This window comes from Lissotriton helveticus, chromosome 9 (genome assembly GCF_964261635.1).
Source record: "Lissotriton helveticus chromosome 9, aLisHel1.1, whole genome shotgun sequence".
NCBI classification, from domain to species: Eukaryota; Metazoa; Chordata; class Amphibia; order Caudata; family Salamandridae; genus Lissotriton; species Lissotriton helveticus.
This window is the reverse complement of record NC_136070.1, coordinates 1120741405-1120762610: the sequence shown is the minus strand read 5'-3', so window position 1 is coordinate 1120762610 and position 21206 is coordinate 1120741405. Positions and strand designations below refer to the sequence as shown.

General features: G+C 39.8%; 1 protein-coding gene across 14 annotated transcripts in view; it reads left to right on the top strand.

The window, feature by feature from the left end:
- Positions 1-21206, top strand: part of CADPS (calcium dependent secretion activator) — a 1592252-nt gene that overhangs the window by 1221127 nt on the left and 349919 nt on the right. For 13 of the 14 annotated variants that reach the window (XM_078661538.1, XM_078661533.1, XM_078661537.1 and 10 more), the window contains 3 exons: positions 13106-13180; positions 14767-14850; positions 15470-15502. In XM_078661538.1, the coding sequence (XP_078517664.1) occupies positions 13106-13180; positions 14767-14850; positions 15470-15502 (192 nt within the window). The remainder of the gene's footprint in view (positions 1-13105; positions 13181-14766; positions 14851-15469; positions 15503-21206) is intronic. The other variant, XM_078661534.1, reaches the window with a different exon arrangement.

The window sequence follows — 21206 nt, the reverse complement described above, 5'->3', positions numbered from 1 at the left end:
CATAAACCTTCTGCCACTAAATTATCTTGTCCCTCAAATTGAAAGCTTTTCTTCCTAAAGCAGACTTATGATGTTCATTTTTTATTAGCTAATGTGTATGTTGAATACAAACTTTATTTACATACACACATGTGAAGTCTCTTTTGTGATGCTCAGTGTATTTATTATGTGAGAGAGTTGCGTCTATTCTGTACGCATCGCCTCTGTAATAAGCCTGACTGCTCAGTGCCAAGCTACCCAAGGGTGAGGACAGGTTATACAGTGAATGTAATCATTCACCCCATCGGGAGTGGTAGGTTCTGCATTGCTAGATCCTCCCCTAAGCCAAGCATAATGTGCCAGTGCCAACCCAGATGCAGTTGTTGACGTTTGTTCGGCCAGTGTTATGTGTGCCTTGAAAGTGTAGTGAGGAGTTTGAATTGGGCTCATTTGTGAATAGGGGCCTAGTGGAGCTCCTTTAATTGTGGTATGATATGAGTGCTGCGTGGGAGGTACAAAGTAATTCTAGCTGCTGTGTTGTGAATGGTCTGCAGCCTTCTATTGAGTTTTTAGTTGTTCCCGGCATAGAGAGTGTTCCCATAGTCCAACTTTCTTTTGACCAGGGTGTGTGTGACAGTTTCTGGTGCTCTTTGGGAGCCATTTGAAAATCTTTCTCAGCAACTTCACATTATGGAACCATGACGCTGTGACAGTGTTGACTTGGATGGTCATGTCAAGTTTGCTGCTGATGACAAGCCTGAGGATCTGGGCGAAGGTGGTGGATATGGGTGTTGGTCCTAGCTATGTTGGCTACCAGGTGGAGTCCCAGGGTGAAGTGCTCTTCTTGAAGTTTGCAATTGCGATCTTGTTGGTGTTCAGCTATAGACAATTTGCCTTCACCCAGTGGGAGATTTCAGTCATGCAGGCATTGAACTTGATGCAGCTACTGGGTCTCTTGTCTGTGAGGGAGAGAACGAGTTGCATGTCATTGTCTTAGGAGATGACAATGTATGGCTGTGGATGATGCTCCCTAGAGGGATCATGTATGTGTTGAAGAGCATGAGGCTCAGAGATTATCCTTTCAGAAGCTCTGTAGATGAGGTCACAGGTGTTCTTGGTGTATGGTGCTGGGCTGACAAGTTGGGTCCTTCCAGTCAGAAAAGAGCAGATCTATCAGAGTACGAGTCCTTGGATTCTGTTATCAGGTAAGCGTTGGATAAGAAAAGGGTAGAAGACCATGTCAAACACTGCGAAGATGTCTAGGAGGATGAAGACTGATGTGTCTCTTTTGTCCAAAGTCATGTGAAAGTCATCTGTGGTGGCGGTGAGGGCAGTTTATGTGCTGCGGTTGCCTATGAGAATGAGTGGTATTGAGGAGTTGGTGGTGATTGAGGTATTCGGTGAGGCGTCTATTGATGAATTTCTCTAAGAACTTGGTCGGATATGGTAGTAGGGAAAATCAGCCTGTAGTTGAGGAGTATTTAAGGGCCAGCAGAGGGTTTCCTCAGCAATGGCAGGACAGCTATTTGCTCCCAAGCATCTATGAAGGTAGCATAAGAGGTGGAGGCTTTTAGAATGGGTGCTAGCATGGCTCTGATGGGTTGTAGTCATTTGGCTTAGGTGTGGGCATACAGGGGTCCAATGGGGTCCCTAAGTGGATGGACTTCATGGTGGTGGTGGTTGCTTCTGGGGGGATGATGGACCATGTTGATAGCATTGGTTTCCTGCATAACATCGGGAGACATTTGGTGAGGTCTTTCGAGTCTAGATGTGGGTTTAAGTTGCTCGAAATGGAGGTGATTTTGCTGCATAGGAATTGTGAGAGATTGCTGTAGAGCTCCTGCAAGGGGGTGATCAAGTTGGATGCAGCAACTGGTGGAGTGAAATCCTTCACAATGGAGATGATTTCTTTGCTACTGTTGGTGCTGGCATCAATGCAGTCTGCCAGTGTCAAGATAATGTTGGTTTCTCAGGGGCAGTACCCTCAAGACACCCACCTTCTGGCAGGTCAGATTCTGGAACAAAAATAACAGAGGATGTGAGTGGCCAGATGAGGAGAAAGGAATTAGGGAGGGTACTGCAGGGAGAGAGACCTGAAATAATGAAGAATACTTCTAAGGAGAGCCTTGCTCTTTACTATTTGGCACTAGTTAAGTTATTTCCCTGATCACCAAGAGCTTCCTTGCTTCTTGCTACACATATACATACTGTTCAGTCTTCAGCGTATACATAAGTTGTGATCATTAGCAAACAATGCCCATATTGTTCCTTTCACATGAGAACCATCAAGTCTGTAGAAATAATTATAATACACTTTTTGAGTTTGAAACAATTGTACAAGTGTGTCTTTGTTGCTCCCAAAACAAATGCTCTAATGTTTTTATCTATATGTATTCCGCCGGTAGCACTCTCGAATGCCAAAAGCAAGGTCATGTGTGAGCGTGTGCCCACAATTGAACAAATCAAGTAACGTCAAGGAATTTAAATGCATCTGTAGGTCAAAATTAGGGGAGAACGGCTGCTTCGCAGCAATCCGGTCGAAGACAGCAGCGCAGGACCTGGACAAAACTTACCATGGTTTTAGGTGGATCGTGCTTGACAGCCGCAATGATTCTAGTTGGTGAACGCCCCAAACGGGTTTGCGGCAGGAGCTCCAATTTCCTCAGGAGGAGATGCAATAATCCATACGTATCTGAGGGCATGTCCATATTAATAGGCGCAGCCAGCAAACATGGCGGCTGGGCTGAGCATCACTGAGCATCAAAACAAAAGATGGACAAATTAAATACAATTGTAAAATGAAAGTTCTGTGCACAGTGTTTCAGACAAGAGATTGCAACTATGAAATACAGTAATTATACGTGTCCGTATAATACTCTGGCTCTCACCACTCAGGTTACCTTCACACTCTGTCATCTACACTCAACAAACAAGCTTTATTATTGCATAATTTAGGTATTGAGGGATGGAGTGTTTATGAGAGTATTGATGTGATAGAATTTGGGGATAGGGTGGATGAACCTGATAACGTTAATGACATGTCGGTCATGATGTTGGTAAAACATTTTGGTTCATGAGTCAATGTGGTATTAGAAAGACACACATGTTTCACCAGGGTGCAAGGTAAACAAGAAAAGATAGGGAGTTATGGGGTGGCTTTGAAAACTTTGGCCCGCGCATGTGAATTTGATAATTTGTCTGTCTCTCCTGTGAGAGATCAAATTATGAGGTGTGCTAACAATCCTAAAGCGCAGGAGAAATTACTGTCAAAGAACACCTGCTTGGCTGATGCAATATCTGTGGTAAGGGATATGGAGAATACTAGTATGTGGGAACGTGAAGTGAGAGAAGAGAGGGGCAAGGGAGATTTGTCTGTTCGCAACGAATGTAAATGAAGTAAAAGAATATTGTGGGTGTTAAACCTAAGGAAAATGTAAGGAGTAAGGAAGTGGTTGCAAGGAAGAAACAAATCCTGGACGTTTCAGAGGTATAGGAGTAAGGTGTTTTCTGTGTGGTAGTGAACGGCATTTGTCCAAAAAAGGATCCCTATGCACGTGTAAGTAAGGGTACTAATTCCAAGCAGAGTGTAAACCAAGTGGATGATGTGGAGACGAAATTTGTGCTAAGTGTCAAGAGTGACGGTTCAGTTGATACAGATCCCATTGAAACCCCAATGGTGAAAATAAGGTGTTGGTAACCAGTGGAGAGGGACGTCCTGGGGGGATTTACACAGAATTTTTCAAAGTCTTCAGCAATGGTTTAGGTTTCCCTAGGAATTTTGAGCACAAAATGTCTTTTAAGAATAATACTGTGCCTTTTGTTTCCAAAGTAAGGATGGTATCCCACAAGATGTTAGCACCACTTGAACAAGAGCTCAATAAACTAAAGAAAAATGGTGTGATTGAAGCGATTGAGTGCTCTGAGTAGTTGGCCCTAGCGGTTCTGACATCCAAGAATGGTGGGAGTGATATCCGCATGTGTGTGGATTTGAGAGTGATAAATACGTTTGTTTGGGTCGATAGGCAACCTCTGCCAAACATTTCAGAGACACTGGCAATGATTAAAGATGCAAGAGTTTCTAGTGTTATGGATTTGTCGCCAGCGTACCATCAGATCATGCTGCATCCTGATTCCAGATATCTTACCTCTTTTATGACTCTTCTGGGAGCATTCTGTTTCATTCGCATAACATTTGACCTTGTTTCTGTGGCAGCATGATTCCAGAAGATCATGAAGAAGGTTCTTGAAGGGTTGGAGAAGGTTCTGTTCTTTCAGTACGACATATTGGTTTATGGTTGCAATATGCAAGAACATGATGTGATTCTCTGGAAGGTGTTGAATTATCGCCAGGTTGCTGGTTTGGTGCTAAAAAAGGAGAAGTGCAAATTTAGAATGGTGTTTACTGTAAGGTATTTGGACACACCATCTCTGGAGAAGGAATAAGTCCTAAATTGGATTTGTTGAGCAACATTGAGCCTGAAAATAAAGGCCAAGTACGTACATTCCTGGGGTGGGCTGAGTTTTGCTCCAAATGTATTCAACATTTTTCCTGCATTGTTCAGCCTTTAAGGGGCTTGCTTAAAAAGGGAAGTCAATTCAAGTGGTCTGAGGATTGCAATCAAGCTTTTAAGATCATCAAGGAATGTATTCCTAAGTTGCCTACCTTGGAAAAATTTGAACTCAATAAAAAGAGGATGTTGTCCACATATAACATGTGTATTTGTAAATCGCACATTCACCCAGAGGTCTCTTGGCACTGAATAACAGATGTTCATTGTTACCCAACGGTACTCATTTTATCGACATCAGATGGATGAAAGGCTGAGTGGAACTGCCGGGATTTGAACCTGTGACCATTAGGTTGAACACAGGCCCCTGCAATGGAAGCATTAGTCCACTGAGCCACCAGACTCATCAAGGGTTTAGGTGGTGTTCTGGCCCAGATGGATGGTGGTGAACAAGAAATTGTGGCCTTTACCTCTCGTTCCTTGAAGGGAGCTGAGGAACACTATTCAGTAATTGAGCGTGAGGCATTGGCTGTGGATTGGGCTATTCTGCACTTCAAATTTTTCTTGTGGGGTATACTCTTTATGGTGAGGTCAGTCCACAAACCTCTCAATAGAATTTTCATCTGCAAATACCTAGAGAGTTTTTTCCCAGAATTAAAAGGTGGATGGAAGGATTGTCTAACTACAGCTTCGTGGTGGAATACATACAAGGTTCTAAGAACTGTGTAGCTGACTGTTTGTCTAGAATGCCGACTAATGAGGGACATGATGAACCTAAGAGTGGCTGGTGAATTGGGTATGTGATCCAGCTTTTAAGGACAGTGAGTTGGAAGAAGCTACCACTGACACAGATCTGGAAAACCTCAAGGAATTTGTTGTTGGGAGATGGACTGATAAGAAGGATGTCCCCGCATCTCTATGTGGTTTCTTGGCAGTCAAAGATGAATTGTGCATTGTAGGGGATAAGGTGGTACGGGGGAAGAGTTAGACCTCTGGATGCTTTGAGAATAAAGATTATGAATTTATCTCATGAAGGTCATTTGGGCAGGAGCAAGACTAAGGCAAGACTATGTTAGTGGTACTGGTGGCCAAGAATGGACCACTATGTGGAGGAAATGGTTAAAGACTGTTGGCAGTGTGCCAACAATGATAAATCCAAAAGAACGCATGCTGCTCTGTTTGTCATCAGTTGAGATCACTGATGAGCCATGGACCAAATTGGCATTGGACATTGCCGGGCCCTTTGAATTATTCAAACAAAGTGAACTGTTTGTGATCATTTTAGTGGATTATACTTCCAAATGGGTGTTACAAAGTGTGTTCCTGTGGTAAATACCAGAATTGTTATTTACTTTTTCAGGGAAGAGTTCTCTAGGGAAGGTATACCGAGTAGTTTAGTTATGGATAATGTGCAATTTGTATCCCAATTTGAGTTAACTTTCTATTACACATCTCAAGACAGCTCTCTATGGTCCTCAATCTAATTGCTTGGCAGAAAGCATGAACAAAATTATACAAAGTTGTGCACAACGTACTTTGTTAGAGAAATGCTCATTGCAGGATGCGTTGTGGGAAACGTGGTGGACTCATCGTGTAATGCCTAGTAAGGTGACATCAGTTTCACCATTTGCAGTTTTGAGGGGAAGGAAACTTCACTGCAAGCTAAGCTCAGCATGGCAGAAAATGAGTGTGAAGGTGGAAAAAAGATGGTCCAATGTTGAAATCAAGCAATGTCGGACAAAATATAGGATGAGGTAGAAGGAACGTTTTGATGACAAGAATTGTGTAAGTGAATTCTTGGAAAAAAGGTGATAAGGTTTCAGTTAGGAAGAATGGGATGGTTAGAAAAGGAAGGTCAAAATTCATGGGTCCATTCTTGATTCCTGAGGTGAGGAGATACGTAGTGATTCTTGACTCTGGTGATGTGTGGAGTTTCTCAAGACTGGTGAGAGTTGAGAAATCCTCTATCCTGGATGAGAGACATAATGGTTCGTTTTTTGGGAAGTCCATGGGCGATGATTCTACTCAAAGAACCTTATTCAAGCCCAAATGGCATTATGACTATGTGATGTAATTCTTTGGTTATAATTGTTTCTTTTCTTTGGGGGTTTTTCTTTCATTTTTCATGTTATTGGCTTTAGGCATTATTTCTGTTTTTCATTTATTGTTATGCAATATGGAAGGGGAACATGTTCTATGTGGTAGCCTGTTATCCTATGTGCTCCATATTAGAACGTTGATGATGTCACGATGAAGGAGGGTTGGATGCTTATGGGTGTCAGGCGAGAACGTGGGGGAGAAGAGTGAAGGCAGTTTGATGGGAACGGATGTTGGGAGATTGCTGTGCCCTGCTGCCTTAAGGTTTGATGTAAAGGATCTACAAAGAATAAACATCCTTCCAACTTAATTGTTACGGTTGTTGCTATGTACAGGTTGGTGGGTGTTGAGAGCAGTGTTCCAGTCCTTGTTAGCAATGCTGTTCCAGTTCCTGTGGGCCGGTCTGGTAGTGGTACATGTGCATTTGACTGGGACAGGAATGCTTAACTCGATAAGGGCATTGTCTGTCCAGTAGACTTGTGAGTGCTCTTTGACTCTGATGTTGTCAAAGGTGATGAAAATATGGTCCTGGATGTGTTCAGCAACATGGTTTGGTCCCTTTACTCATTGGGAAGGCCTAGTTTTCCAAAGTCTTTGAGTACTTTTGAGTTTGGGTCGGCACGATCCTCCAGATAGAAGTTTAGGTCTAGAAGTAGGTTGTGATTGCTAATGGCAAGGGTGAGTGGTATGACAAAGTCTGTGATGGAGACAGTGAAGCTGGTGCACCATCACATTGATCTATAGATGAAAATGCTAATTAGGGTGAAGTTGGCTGTGGCATGGAGCTTGAGTGACAGATGTTTCATTATGGAAGGATGATGTGTCCATGGAGGTGGTGCAGCTGATGGTGTTTTTTAAGGATAATCGCGATCCTGCCTCCAGACTTGTGAAGTCTGTCTTGCCTGGTTATCTTGTAGCCAGGGAGGAGGGCTGTGGTGAAGTAAGGTGCCCATTCAGGGTTCCACAAGGTTTTGTGAGGAAACGTAGGTCTGGGACATTGTCAGGCAACAGGTCCCAGATGTCTGTGGCATATTTGTTTAGTACTGCATATGATTGGACCCTTTTCCTACATTTGCATTACACACATATGGAGCATTAACCATAATCCAATTGCCACAACAAGTATGGCACCTATAGTACACAATACAGTATTCCTACACTTAAAAAAGCATCCAGAGGTCCCACTGGGACAGTCACAGAATTCCTGTGTGAGTGCGAAAGGGAAGGGAGGTCATCCTTATGGAAGAGGAAGCATCACACAAAAAATTGTGTCATGCTTCATCATCTGCAACCCCAGCCCACTGAGGTAGGACAGTACCACCACAGGGCAGATTTTACCTCCTGTTGGACTCAGCGCAGCAGGGAGTTCTTAAATAAAAACTACTGGATAACAGAGGGATCCAGATCAGTGGATTAAAAATACCTTAAAGTACCCTGGCTAATTGTTTTTGTTGGTTTGAACAATATGTAAGATTAAAAACTGTTGGGGAGGTAGTTTGAGAACAATGGCTCACAAAGCCATGAAAGATAGACCAACATGTTTCTGCCCACAATAGAAACCCATATGGGTCTGGGGCATTCTTCAAGGCCAACATCGCCTTATTACCTCCTGGAGGCCTATATGCCTGGATTCCTAGTGAGGTGAAAAGAAAAACATTTATTAAGAAAACACTAATGTGCTCCGGTAAGTCCTACCTGGCATGCACAATGAGAATAACCCTAGACTTTTGGGGATTCAGCTTCCTGGTCAGAGAGAGGGACAGTGTCTTTTTTAGTCACACTTTTGTAAAAAGGCACAGCGGCCTTCATAAATGCTCCAGACCCGTATGGGCTTCTATTGTGGGCAAAATCATGTTGGCCTAGCTTTTGTGATGTGGCAACAAATGATTGTCAGAATGCTAGATAAATCAAACATTCATCCCGAGTTAAGAATTCTGGGTTAAATCCATCGTTCTTGTGCCTACTACGACACCCTTGTTTAGACCCAGCCATATGCAAATCAATCTTGACCCTGCCCCTCATTGGAACAGTCCAGCCTGAACTGACAAAAGCCGGGTCATCCCAAGACCAGAAAAATGCATTCTGGAACTGTTTTGGGGCACAACCCCTCATCAACCAGGCTATTTCGAATCTAGTGGCACAGTGAGCAAGGGGCACACATCTGGGCATACCCATCCCACTTAGGGGGAAAAGTGCTGCTGCAACAAATGATGGATGGAATGCTGAATAAATCAAACAAGCACCCCCAGTCAAGATATCTGGGTTAAATCCATTGTTCTTTTGCCCACTACACCACCCCAGTTTGGACCCAGCCATATGCAAATCAGTATTGACCCTGTTCCACATGGGAACTGTCCAGCTGGGTCGTCCCTGGCCGGGAAACAAGCATTCTGGTACCGGTTTGGGGTATCAATCCTCATCAGCCTGGCTCACTTGAATCCAGTGGCATAGTCAGCAAGGGACCCATGTCTGGCCATACCCATCCCACTTATGGTGAAAAAAGCACTGCAGCAACAAATGATGGAGAGAATGCTGATTTAATGAAACATTCACCCTTATTCCAGTGATCTGGTTTAAATTAATCTTTCTTTTGTGCACAACGACACACCAGTTTGGACACAGCTATATGCAAATCAATCTTGAGTCTGCTCCTCATGGGAATAGTCCAGCCCAAACTGCAAAGCTTGGTCCTCTCTGAACTGGAAACAAGCATTCTGGGACTGGTTTCGGTGCATCACCCCTCATCAGCCAGACTCGCTTGAATCCAGTGGCACAATGAGCAAGGTATCCAAGTCTTGTTAAACCCATCCCACTTAGTGCGAAAAGGGCTGCAGCAACAAATGATGGACAGAATGCTGAATAAATTAAACATTTACCCCAGTCAAGAGATCTGGATTAAATTAATCTTTCTTTTGTGCACAGCGCCACACCAGTTTGGACACAGCCATATGCAAATCAATATTGAGTCTGCTCCTCATGGGAATAGTCCAGCCCAAACCGCAAAGCTTGGTCCTCTCTGAACTGGAAACAAGCATTCTGGGACTGGTTTTGGTGCATCACCCCTCATCAGCCAGACTCGCTTGAATCCAGTGGCACAATGAGCAAGGTATCCAAGTCTTGTTAAACCCATCCCACTTAGTGCGAAAAGTGCTGCAGCAACAAATGATGGACAGAATGCTGAATAAATTAAACATTTACCCCAGTCAAGAGATCTGGATTACATCCATTGTTCTTTTGCTCACTACGCCACCCCAGTTTGAACCCAGCCATATGGTGTGAGCCATTGTCCTCAAACTACCTCCCCAACAGTTTTTTATCTGACCTATTGTTCCCACCACTAAAGGCAATCAGCTGGGGTACTTTAAGGTATGTTTAATCCACTGATCTGGATCCCTCTGTTATCCAGTAGTTTTTATTTAAGAACTCCCTCCTGTGCCCAGTCCAACAGGAGGTCGAGTCCGCCCTGGTGGTGCTGTCCTAACAGGCTAGGGAGAGGTTGCCCATGATTACACATTTTTGTTCCTCTCCCATAAGGATGATCTTTCCTCCCTTTAGCATTCACAAAGGAATGCAGTGATTGTCCCAGCTTGTTTCAGGGTAGGGATACTGGTTTGTATATTCTATCTATAGCTGCCGTACTTGTTGTGGTAATACGGTCTTCCTAGGAGGGCATACAGTGCTTTAACTACTCCTCTCCCATATGTGTTATGAGTTTTAACCATAATCAACAGCATTTTAGAGGAAATAGGGAGTGTATCGATCACCAGGCCAGGACTTTTATTCCACTGGGCATTTTCTCGTTGGCCTGGAGCCCCTGGAGGCTGGTCTTGCAAGCCTGGGTTCACTCCTGATGTCTTTATTGCTTTTCACAGCACCCCAAGTTTATTTGCAGCAGGCTTGGGGAGACTTCAAGATTGATAGAAGGATAGGAAGGAGGCAGATAGAAAGAAATTGATCAGAGAGAGCAAAATACGGAAAGAGAGAGATTGTGCGAGGAGATGAAAGGACCGAGGCTGGTTTGTGCATGTTTGCCAGAACTGCTTTTGTTTCTCAGTCTAGTCCTGTTGATCACTCGAAGATGTAAGTCTTTTGGCTCCTGACACTTAAAAAAAAAACTAATCTAAGAAAATGTTTTCTTGTTCTTTTAGTCGCATATTTGCATTTTCAAAATGTTATTTCTTTATATTAAAAAAGTGACATCCATTCAAGTGAAATTACTGTAGACAGAAGTCAAAGGTTCTCATGTTCATGATTTAAGCAGCAAAACTATTTACTTATATAAGCATATTTGAGATTCAAGCAACCTCTAACTCTTTACAACTGCAACAACCCTTTGTGCAGAGCGTATTTATTTGTGAATGATGAAAGGAGAAATAGTGGTTACTTTAAATCCTTTAAAAAGTTCATTTACAGTGCTACAAAACATGTATTGGGGTTTTCTTTTTAGATTTCTATAAAATGTTTTCATTGAAAATCATATGATGATATATTTGTCAGTATATTCCACACTCTTTTATTTTGCACAATTAGCCGTTATTATGCGTTTGTTTATAACCCGTAACTGAGTAAGTAAAAGGTAAGAGTTAACATTCAACCCTAAAACGATTAAGAAAGGGACATTGAGATCATTTTATGCTTTGAGGAAAAATGTGTAAAACTGTGCAGGATGAAGATGTTTTTTACTTGCTGTTCCATGTGCTTGGCATATCTCCTGCCTTTATTTTTTGTTAAGCCCTTACATGTGTATGTAGCTGTGCTTAGGTATTGTAGTGATTCTCGTAAGGGAGCTTTGATTTAGAAAACAAGCTTCAAACACAATTCAATGTGCAGCACTATGTATATCACATAGTGATATGATACTATTGTTTGTAAAAATTGAGAGGCTTTACGAGCCCCTTGCGCCACTGGTGCGTCACTTTTAATATGGGAAAAAGTGTCTACCAGTGGCACTAGGGACTTGTAAATAAGCCCCTGCATTTATCAGATCTTAACTACATTTTTGAATGATCCAAAGCTTAATTTCAAATATATTGCAAGGCCAAAACATGTTTTCGAAATCCAATATATTTTAGTTCACACTATTTTTGGCTGATTAATGTGTTTTTTAATAATTGTTTGCTTAGGAATTTTGCCATGTCAAACTGGGATGTCGAAAATTAATATGTAAAACATCGCAATATCATGCAGGTTTTGCCAATGATTGTTTTTGGCATTTGATTATTTTGGGTAACTGAATGTCGGTAGCCTACAATACTTGATGTAGAAAAGGGAATTAAAAAGTTATTTTGATACTCGACATTTTATTCAAAACAACACGTTTTCTTTCACTATGAACCCTTTTTGCTGGTACTTGCAAATAGGCACTTGCATAGAACAGAATAACACCCAGTAAAGACACATCTTGAACGACATCGCAGTCCCTGATAAAATAAAAATGGGTAGTAAGGAGTGCCAGTTAAATTACAGATTTATATTCGCTTTCAAGAGCTTTCATAATTTACCTTTGCTATTAAGTGCAGCTGCAAATATAGAAGTGGACACACTTCATCCCTTTGGTGGCATACTTTACATGCATGATAAAATATATGTCCACTTTCTTTCACAGATCCCCCTTTTCACCACTGTAGTCTGTAGAACATGAAGTATTACACATTGACATATGTTCCCAACATTGCCAGCTTGTATATGTCACTGACATGTTGTGACCTATAAAGATAAAGGGTAGTCAGTGTTTCAACACTCAATTTATGTGCCCATCAAAATATGTATATTTCATTTTCTACAGTGCTATTCATTATTTCATGTTAACACACATCATAAAAATGTGTTAATTCGCATTCAGTTTCTTCTCACTTTTTATTCTCACTCATACTGCTATTTATGCTTTTCTGTTTCATGCACCATTTTGTTTTGTGCTTTCATTTGGAATCATACTTCATTTATTCTTTGCCTTCAATTGTTCTTTTTCCTGTCTCCTGCTCCTTTCTCTTTATTTCTGTTCCCAATCATCTGAAAGTTTGCTAAACAGTGGGTAAGTGTGTCTAACATATTCAACTGTAATCTCACTCCTCGCTCCCCAATGTGTAATTAGCATTTATATCAGGTTTTTTCTGCCCTTCTGTCAACATGTGCATTGTTTTGATTTCATTAACATTTTAAGTAGACGTTAATGCAAGCAAGAGGGAATGAATATTCAATTGTATTTTATGATCCAGAAATGCAGTAGTTAAGAGAATGTTTCATAATATTTGTGAAATACATTTTAATTATCATTTATATTATGTGGCACAATATAGTTTAGAATAAAGATGCTAAAACACAAGAAACTTAGGTAAGGATTACTAAAAAACATTACTTTCTGATTGATACCTGTATTAGTGTAAGTCAGGACAATTAACAGCTTACATCACAGCTGATTTTTAAAATGTGAAATAAAATCTGAATTTTACACACAAAAACATCTGTTTATACATGTAATTGTTTATGAAATGTGCTAATATCCCTTTCTTTGTATTTTCTAGCACCAGTACCACTCAAAAATAGATGAACTAATTGAAGAAACAGTTAAAGAAATGCTAACTCTCTTAGTGGCAAAGGTAATCTTCCCCTTCTGATGCAATAACTTCTTGACAGATCTACTATGCAAGCTTGAATACGTTGCGAAATGTGTATGCGTTTTGTTAAAAAGGGAACAGCTTGCATATCCCCAGGAATGCTTTCTCACTATAGCATATCTGCGGTTGATAGCATACTTTTAGATTGTGTGAAACACCTTTTAAATATATGTTTAATAATAAGTAGTCTGTTGCTAATTATGTGTAGCAGTTTTCTAAATATAATGTAAACATTTTATTTAAAACTATGTTAAGATTCTACCTTGTTGTGCTGCTGTGCACAACCTCTATACTTACACCACCTGAAAAACATAATTGTCCCTTTGATAAAAAAATTTGCTCAGTGCATGACATGGCATGGCTGATTTGCATGCTCTTTTTATGAATAAAATGACAGAACTCCATTCTCAAAAAGAGATTCTGTATAGCTACGCAACCACACATACAAACAATAGTGCTGCTCAACAATTTATGTTTGTCACTGCCTATTTGCGTTTACCTTCTTTTTAAAGATCAGTGTATACTGCCTAATCACAAATGCATATACGTGTAATTTATATCACCTTATATCTATGTTAGACTCAGCCGCGGTCGGTAGTGGGGGTACCTGCTGGGCGGTGACGTGGGGAGGGGCAGGGTGTGGGGTAGTAAACTATGGATTACAGAGGTTTACAGGTAAGTAAACATATAAATAAATAAAACAAATTTTGTTGCGTGCACTGCATCCCCAAATGCAATGCAGTGAGCGCAACAAAATTTGTTTTATTTATTTATATGTTTACTTACCTGTAAACCTCCGTAACCATAGTTTACTACCCCTCACTCTGCCCCTACCCCTCCACACGTCACCGCCCGGCAGGTACTCCCACTACTGACCTCGGCTTTGACTAGTCCCTTTTTGCGGATTTACATATTACTTCTAAAATGTTTTAGTTCAGATTAAAGCTTAACAATAATTACCATTGGTTAATGTTACTCTTAAGAACAGTTCGCAGATCCTAAATTAAAAAATACTTCAATTCAATAACAAAACAGCAAAGGTAAACAATAAATTAAATCTTCTGATATGATGCTTGGTCATGACACAATTATTTGGGGATAAGATTGGTGAAATAAAAGAGCTGAAAATAGAAATGTATTTTATTTATGTTGCCTTGAAATAATTCTATGTGCCAAATTGAAAGGGTAGTCCCCCTACAGTAGTGATTTATTCTCCATAGGACACCTCATTAAGCTTAAAAATAGATAATGTATCCAAATGAATGTCTCAAGTATGCACATATCAGCCCATATACCAATATAATGTGTAATTATACACATACAAGCTCTAGACACATACTCATTTGCACTGTATACATTTTCTATTCAATGTAAACTATAGCATGATAGTCAGTGGTTAATTTAAAGATATAGTTATGTTGCAGAATTAAATTAACAATATCCTCCGTTGTTTTGTACCTACTCAAGCAAGGGTTTTTTTGTGTACATAAGTGTTTATCAATATGCTTGCTTCAAACAGTTGAATTCTTTTTTGTCTGACATTAACAAGACCATCTTTTTTCCATTAGTTTATCACGATTTTAGAAGGAGTTCTATCCAAACTCTCAAGATATGATGAAGGAACTTTATTTTCCTCATTCCTGTCATTTACTGTAAGTGGAGCACCTTTTCTAATATTATTTCTTTGTAGAAAAGAAAATTGACCAATATGTTACTTAGCTTTGTACAGATACTAGTTAGTAGTGTTTGAGAATTAAATCCAATGAGGAAACTGAAATGGCAAATTTAAACTGATAGCCCATTAACATGTTGGTTCCCAGTGTTAAAATTACTATTGTGCCAGCGGTAGATGAATAAAGGTGTTCTCTTGTTTCACTATTGACAGTGGCACTATGCAGATTGCACCTTTTCAATGTGGGAGATGATGTAGGGTCTCAGCATGAATATCATAAAAAACAGGAAAATACTTTTTTAAATGTTGCCCCATTTTCTCAGCCACACTATTTAGAAGCTATTCTCTGTTGAGTGCAAACATATTTCAAAATGTATGGCCATCCTAAATAATTATATTTACCATTAGCAGAGCTGAAAACGTCAGACTCAATAAAGATAAATGCACTAGCATGGTATAGAATGATGGAAAATAATATTTGCTATTTTCCCGTTGATCATTCTTCACCCACTCCCTGTTGTCCTCCTTCCATTATGTTGAAACCTTACATGTCAAAGTAATTGTTAATAAATAATCTCGAGTGTCCTCTTTCCTTTAAGGTGAAGGCTGCTTCCAAGTATGTGGAAGTCCCTGTAAGTATCATTTAAATGAAGGATTCTATGCTCGCAATGTGAAAAGTGTTTCTTGTGTAGTTATCTAAAAAGTGCAACAAATGGTATGTAAGTATCTCTCAATAAAGGGAACCTATAGGTACCACACAATTTTTTTTAACATATATAATTGATGCCAATATATATATATATATATATATATATATGTATATATATATATATATATATATATATATATATATATATATATATATATATGCACTTGGCACTGGAATCATGTCAGGGAATGTGTACCGATTGAGGTACTTGTCTTGAAATATTTCTCAACTTTTGTACTGGTTGAAATTATTTTAAAATAGGTATATTTATTATATATTGAAGATTTTACTTTATATATATTGAATATATGTATTTAATTTCGTCCTTCTCTGTCACAAAGAATTCTCATTTTCAGAATGATCCTTATTTCAGCACATTCTATGATAACTATTTGAATATTTCACTAAAAAGATGGACTCAATAAACGGATAAATTGCAGAGTGAATATTTGTGGCCTATTTCATGGTTGTCCGAAGAAAATCTTGCTGGAATAATAAGATACATATCTAAGCATAAAATGGTTCCTGAGGCTTTGGAATCTGATTTGATGATATCAAGCAAACTATTCAAATTGAATGGAAATTTTTCAGCAATGATTGAAACCATTATAGAGTGGAATTGGACACATTAACATTGTCATTAAATATTATGCAAAAGGGAGATTTGCATTTGTTCTTTTTTTGATAAAAAGTTCTTTAGTTTCAGACAAAAAGCAATATTCTAAGCATATTTCTTCTCTTGCTCTGAGTGGCAGCACCATAGATAGTGTCAATTAGTGAACTTTCCATAACTATTTCAACAAAGTTAACATACACAAGAATGCTTCTATCAAGGAAGAAAATAAGAGCAATATTTTTCCCCTGGAAACGTTGTCTCTTTTTGATTTGAGCGAGCAATCTAACTAACAGCTACCGAGTTTAGAACATAACTTGGTCAATCCTATGTCTACGTGGTGCTGTGTACGAATATTTAAAGATATATTTAATTCTGATTGATCCTGGATCTGAACCCACATTCTCAAAAAGCGATCTGCGTGAACAAAAATGTACTAATAGTGTATATTGTGATTGAACTGATTCTTCCAATTTTATAGGAAAATACACAGGTATGACAGAATTCCATAAAGATCTCACATTAAATGACCCAAAGAGAAGGAAGTTGAGTTTGTGATATCGTATATGACTGAATCTCTGGTTTAAATTCTAATTCTGATCTACACTGGCTCACCTTTGACACGAGTTATATCCTCCCAAGGTAGAATTTGCATCACCCCATAGATTATCCTGCCAGTTTGTTGAAAGGGGCACCTAAAAGTTGCAGACCAGTGAGAGAATGCGGTGGTGGAGACAAATCCTTATGTCCCCTTATGTTTGTTTACATTTTAAAACTCCCTGCAATTTATAGGCACCAACATCTTTTATGTGAAACTATTCTGCCAGTGAGCTGTCTGAATTGCAACCAATTCACTGTACAAAGGCGTTTTGAAGAAGTGTGAGAGAGTCAAAGGGAAGGGGGTTCGCATCCCAATTAATAAATGAAAGCAGCTTTGTGCAAAATGTTGTACCATGTCATGCATCGGCACCTCTGAATCCTTCCATCAGTAGCCAAACCAGATCCTCATAGCACATTGGTCTGCTGAGTTTCATATTTCGGACTTATTGAGGGCTGTTTAACAAGCATGTTCTCTACTCAACGAGAAACAAAGGCGCTGATCCGCTCATGCAGAGTTAAGTCAGACTCTCTCCTAATCTGTAGTTCCATTCATTAGGAAAGAATTAGCAGGAAAATTTTTCTGAAGGGAATGAGCAAATGAAGGAAACCTAACAAAATATGGTATTCGGGACGGCCAGAGGGCGTAGCATAGCTTGAAATGCAGAAAAAGCAGGGAGATGGTGTATTGTCCATGGCAACATTTAGCTATCTAACAGGTTCTGAATAATATCCATGATCTAAAACATTAAAATCACTAAGAAACCCATAAAAGGGGGATGAAAACAAGAGTGCATTGTGGGTTGAAAAGGCATTAGCTACAATCAACTGATGACTTTCTTCTATAAGTTAGATTTTTTCAGAACTGTGCACCCACAGTTTTTGCGAAACTGCTTCAGACCCATAGTGCCACCAGAAAAAAATATCTATCTATCTATCTATCTATCTATCTATCTATCTATCTATCTATCTATCTATCTATCTATCTATCTATCTATCTACATACACATACACAGATATATATATATACATATATATATGTAAACTATTAGTTAATTAACTCTAAAATGTAGACTCTTAAAAACATGCGTTTCCGTTTTACTTACTAACTCCTTTGATTTTAATCAGTGGAAAATAAGAGCATTTTAGGTATTCGACAGAAACCATCCCAGCATCCTTTTGTTCTGAAATTTGATTACCCTTTCTCCTACCACAGAAACTGTTTCAAAATCATCAAAAAACAGAAAAACAGGCAGTCACTTAGTTGTCCAAATGACAGAAAATGCAGTGCTTGACTAGAACCATGTTCAGCGTGGCTTCATTGTTTTTCAAATTAATGCCTTGTCATTGTTTCAGCAGGTGTTAAGAATTGTTGCCGCTCATTCGGGCGCCTCACGTTGCCCCTTTGCTTGATAATTGTTTGCTCTACATTAAAAAATATATGTATCCTACTGCTTTCCAAATCTTCCTCATTTTCACCCCGGAAATTACACAGTTGTGTTAACTAACTTCAATTTACAGGGGCAGATATTCACAGAGTATAAAATTATATTTTCTGATTTAAGGCACGTCTTGGAAATGAAAACATGTCGCACAGTGTTTCTTGGATTTGAAGGATGCTAAAGCATTCATTATGGTGCAATATTTAATGAGATTCCAAGGAAATTAAATGTCATACACGAGGATAGGTATCAGAATCAAGCCTTTACAGATCACATCCTCTTCGTTTGACTCAGTGTAGTTTTTTTTTCACAAATGATCAAAATGCTACTACCTTTTACAAAGCAAACGTGGACTCATCTGAAACTTAAAATTATTTACAACATATTCCACATTAGGGCTAAAAAAAAAAAGGAAAACAATCTTATTGCTCGAAATGAGCTTTTAGAAATATATTATGTTCTGTATTATGCCTGTGGCCTATAAGAGTCTTAAAATATGCCTTTATTTAGAAATTTAGGGATACATTTGTAAAAGTTATTGGTCATGTTTACTAAGAGATTTCTTCTTTTTGTAAATATTACATATAACCACACATATTTAACTGCCTCCTATTATATAGTAATGCACAACCTGTTATAAATACAAGATTTGTAAATATAAAACCTTACGGTAAAAACGTTTCACATGTTTAATTCAGGCATCCTGAAACCTAAAAATACAAACCTGGGTCCATGTTACACAAAGTGCCCTGAGGGTGCAAAGGACGTGTGCAGCCACTTTGTGCTCCTCAGGGCACTTCAGCATTAACTAAGGATTTGCAGACTCTTGTGCGGCCCCTTCTGTAATACTGATAGCGGGGCTCACTTGTAGTGCGAGCACTATATGTAGAGGGCATTCCATCATTTGCCAGGGCGTGTGGCCCCTTGCAAATGAGGACATTTCCTTGCCATTGTCCCCTCACCGTATTGTGGACATGCACACAAAGGCAAAGAAGGTGCCCGGAGGTGCACTGAAAGGGCAGCTCTCTGGAGGGGGAGAAAGGTGACCCCATGTCCTCTTCAAACATTTCGCTGCAGGCAGGTGCAGTCACTCACTGCACCCGTGTGCAGGAGGATCTCAGTCCCTTCACTAAATAGCAGATGGGTACTGTCTGCACTGTGAAACACAGAGCAATTGATTAAAGCAGCGGCTCCATATTTCACTTGAATACTGTTATCTTAAGGTAACAAGCGTTGAAGACAAAATATTACTAAAATGTTACTAGTGGCTTTAATTGCAACATATTTCATTATGTCATCTGGAATGCTCCTATCAATTGTCTACGGAACAACACAGCAACTGTTGAGTGCTGGTATCGAGTTGCAGTGCTCTGAAGCAGATTCTTTGCAGAATGTGGTGCACTATATAGCAACTCAAATAAATATGGATGTGTCCATCTCCCGGGATGGTTTCTTTTGTCACAAATGAATACCGATGGATCCCACAGCGTAGTTACAAGAATGGCCATCTGCAATGTCCATATTCTGGACTTCACCCTTCTGAATTTGATGAATTCTGTTATGTTTCCCAACAAAATACATTTCATCAACTTCAAATTATAAGACTTCTTGCTTGTAAAGGATTCTATTCACTGTGGATTGAACCTATGAGCCCATGTTCAACATAGTTGAGGCAGACACAATGCTTTCCTATAAATAAGAATCTCAAATGTCCAGTGTGTCTCCGTGCTCCACTCCACTGCACTTGCTGTATTACTGACCATTGTGCATTCACATATTGCTACATGGAAGCCTCATTCAATATAGTCAATAATGACTGGAGCTGCGAGACCTACGGGTGATACACGCACCTGGCAAATACCAAATACATACATACATACAATGACGACAGATTGCATGACATTAAGTTTCCCTTTTTCCTGGGGGAATACGATTTATTGCAGGGATATGAGCAGTGCTCCATTTGATCCGGGCACTACTTCTAAATGAGCAGAGAGAAGAGGATATTAGGAAAACTAGCTAATAAAAAAACAGCAAGAAGAGAAATCCAAACACACATTCTGGCATATTACACACTGCAGGACAAAAAATTGTAATTTGCTTTCCTTCATGACAGAGGTCTCAAGCAACATACCAATGGTCGCAGTATTTATTCGAGGGGTAGCGGCTTTAACCTCTGGGTACTGCTAAATTAGATCCATGAGTACAGGAATGGGAATGTGGAAACAGACAAGTGGCAAGCACAAGGTAAAGCGGAGCCTAAACATCACTTAAATGGCAGCCTGGGTCTGATTGAGGTAACTTCCTTATGCTTCAGCAGTGCCTCCCTACTCCACCTACACTAGATCCCCAAACTATTGAAAAGCAAGAAAGTAATGAGGGTGAGAAGCCAATGGAGGGAGAAGCATCAGGAGAGGATGTTTTCTGCTGTGAAAAGTTATTTAAAAATCAAAAATTAGCAACAGCGTCTCTGCAAATTACTAGAAATGCATAGCCATTTGTTTGACACAGTTGTACGCTCATGATTATCACTTTTCTCTATAGAATTTGGTCATTAACCCCTTGCATGCTGATGACGGCCCCCATCCGTCATGCACGTCGTGTACTGATGACGGCTGGGGGCCGTCATAAACCCGCCCACTCGCGATTTTGCTGCACAGGCGCAGAATCGCGGCAGCATGCAAGGGGTTAACTACTATAAATTTACCACCACATAATTATTTGTCAGGCCTGAAGGTGCGCCACATATTTAGGAGGGATGCAAAATTAACAGTCTCAGCATGACGGAAATAAGACTTTGAGCACACATCATCCCACCCTCTCTGCTCAAAAGCTGAAACACATATTACCCGAGAACTACGAATCAAAATGTTCCCTCACGCAAAAACAGTAGTTCATACCCATCTTTAAGTCTTCCATTCTCAACATTCCACGGAAGCTACTAATAAGTGTTAATGTCCCTCCATTCTCAGTGG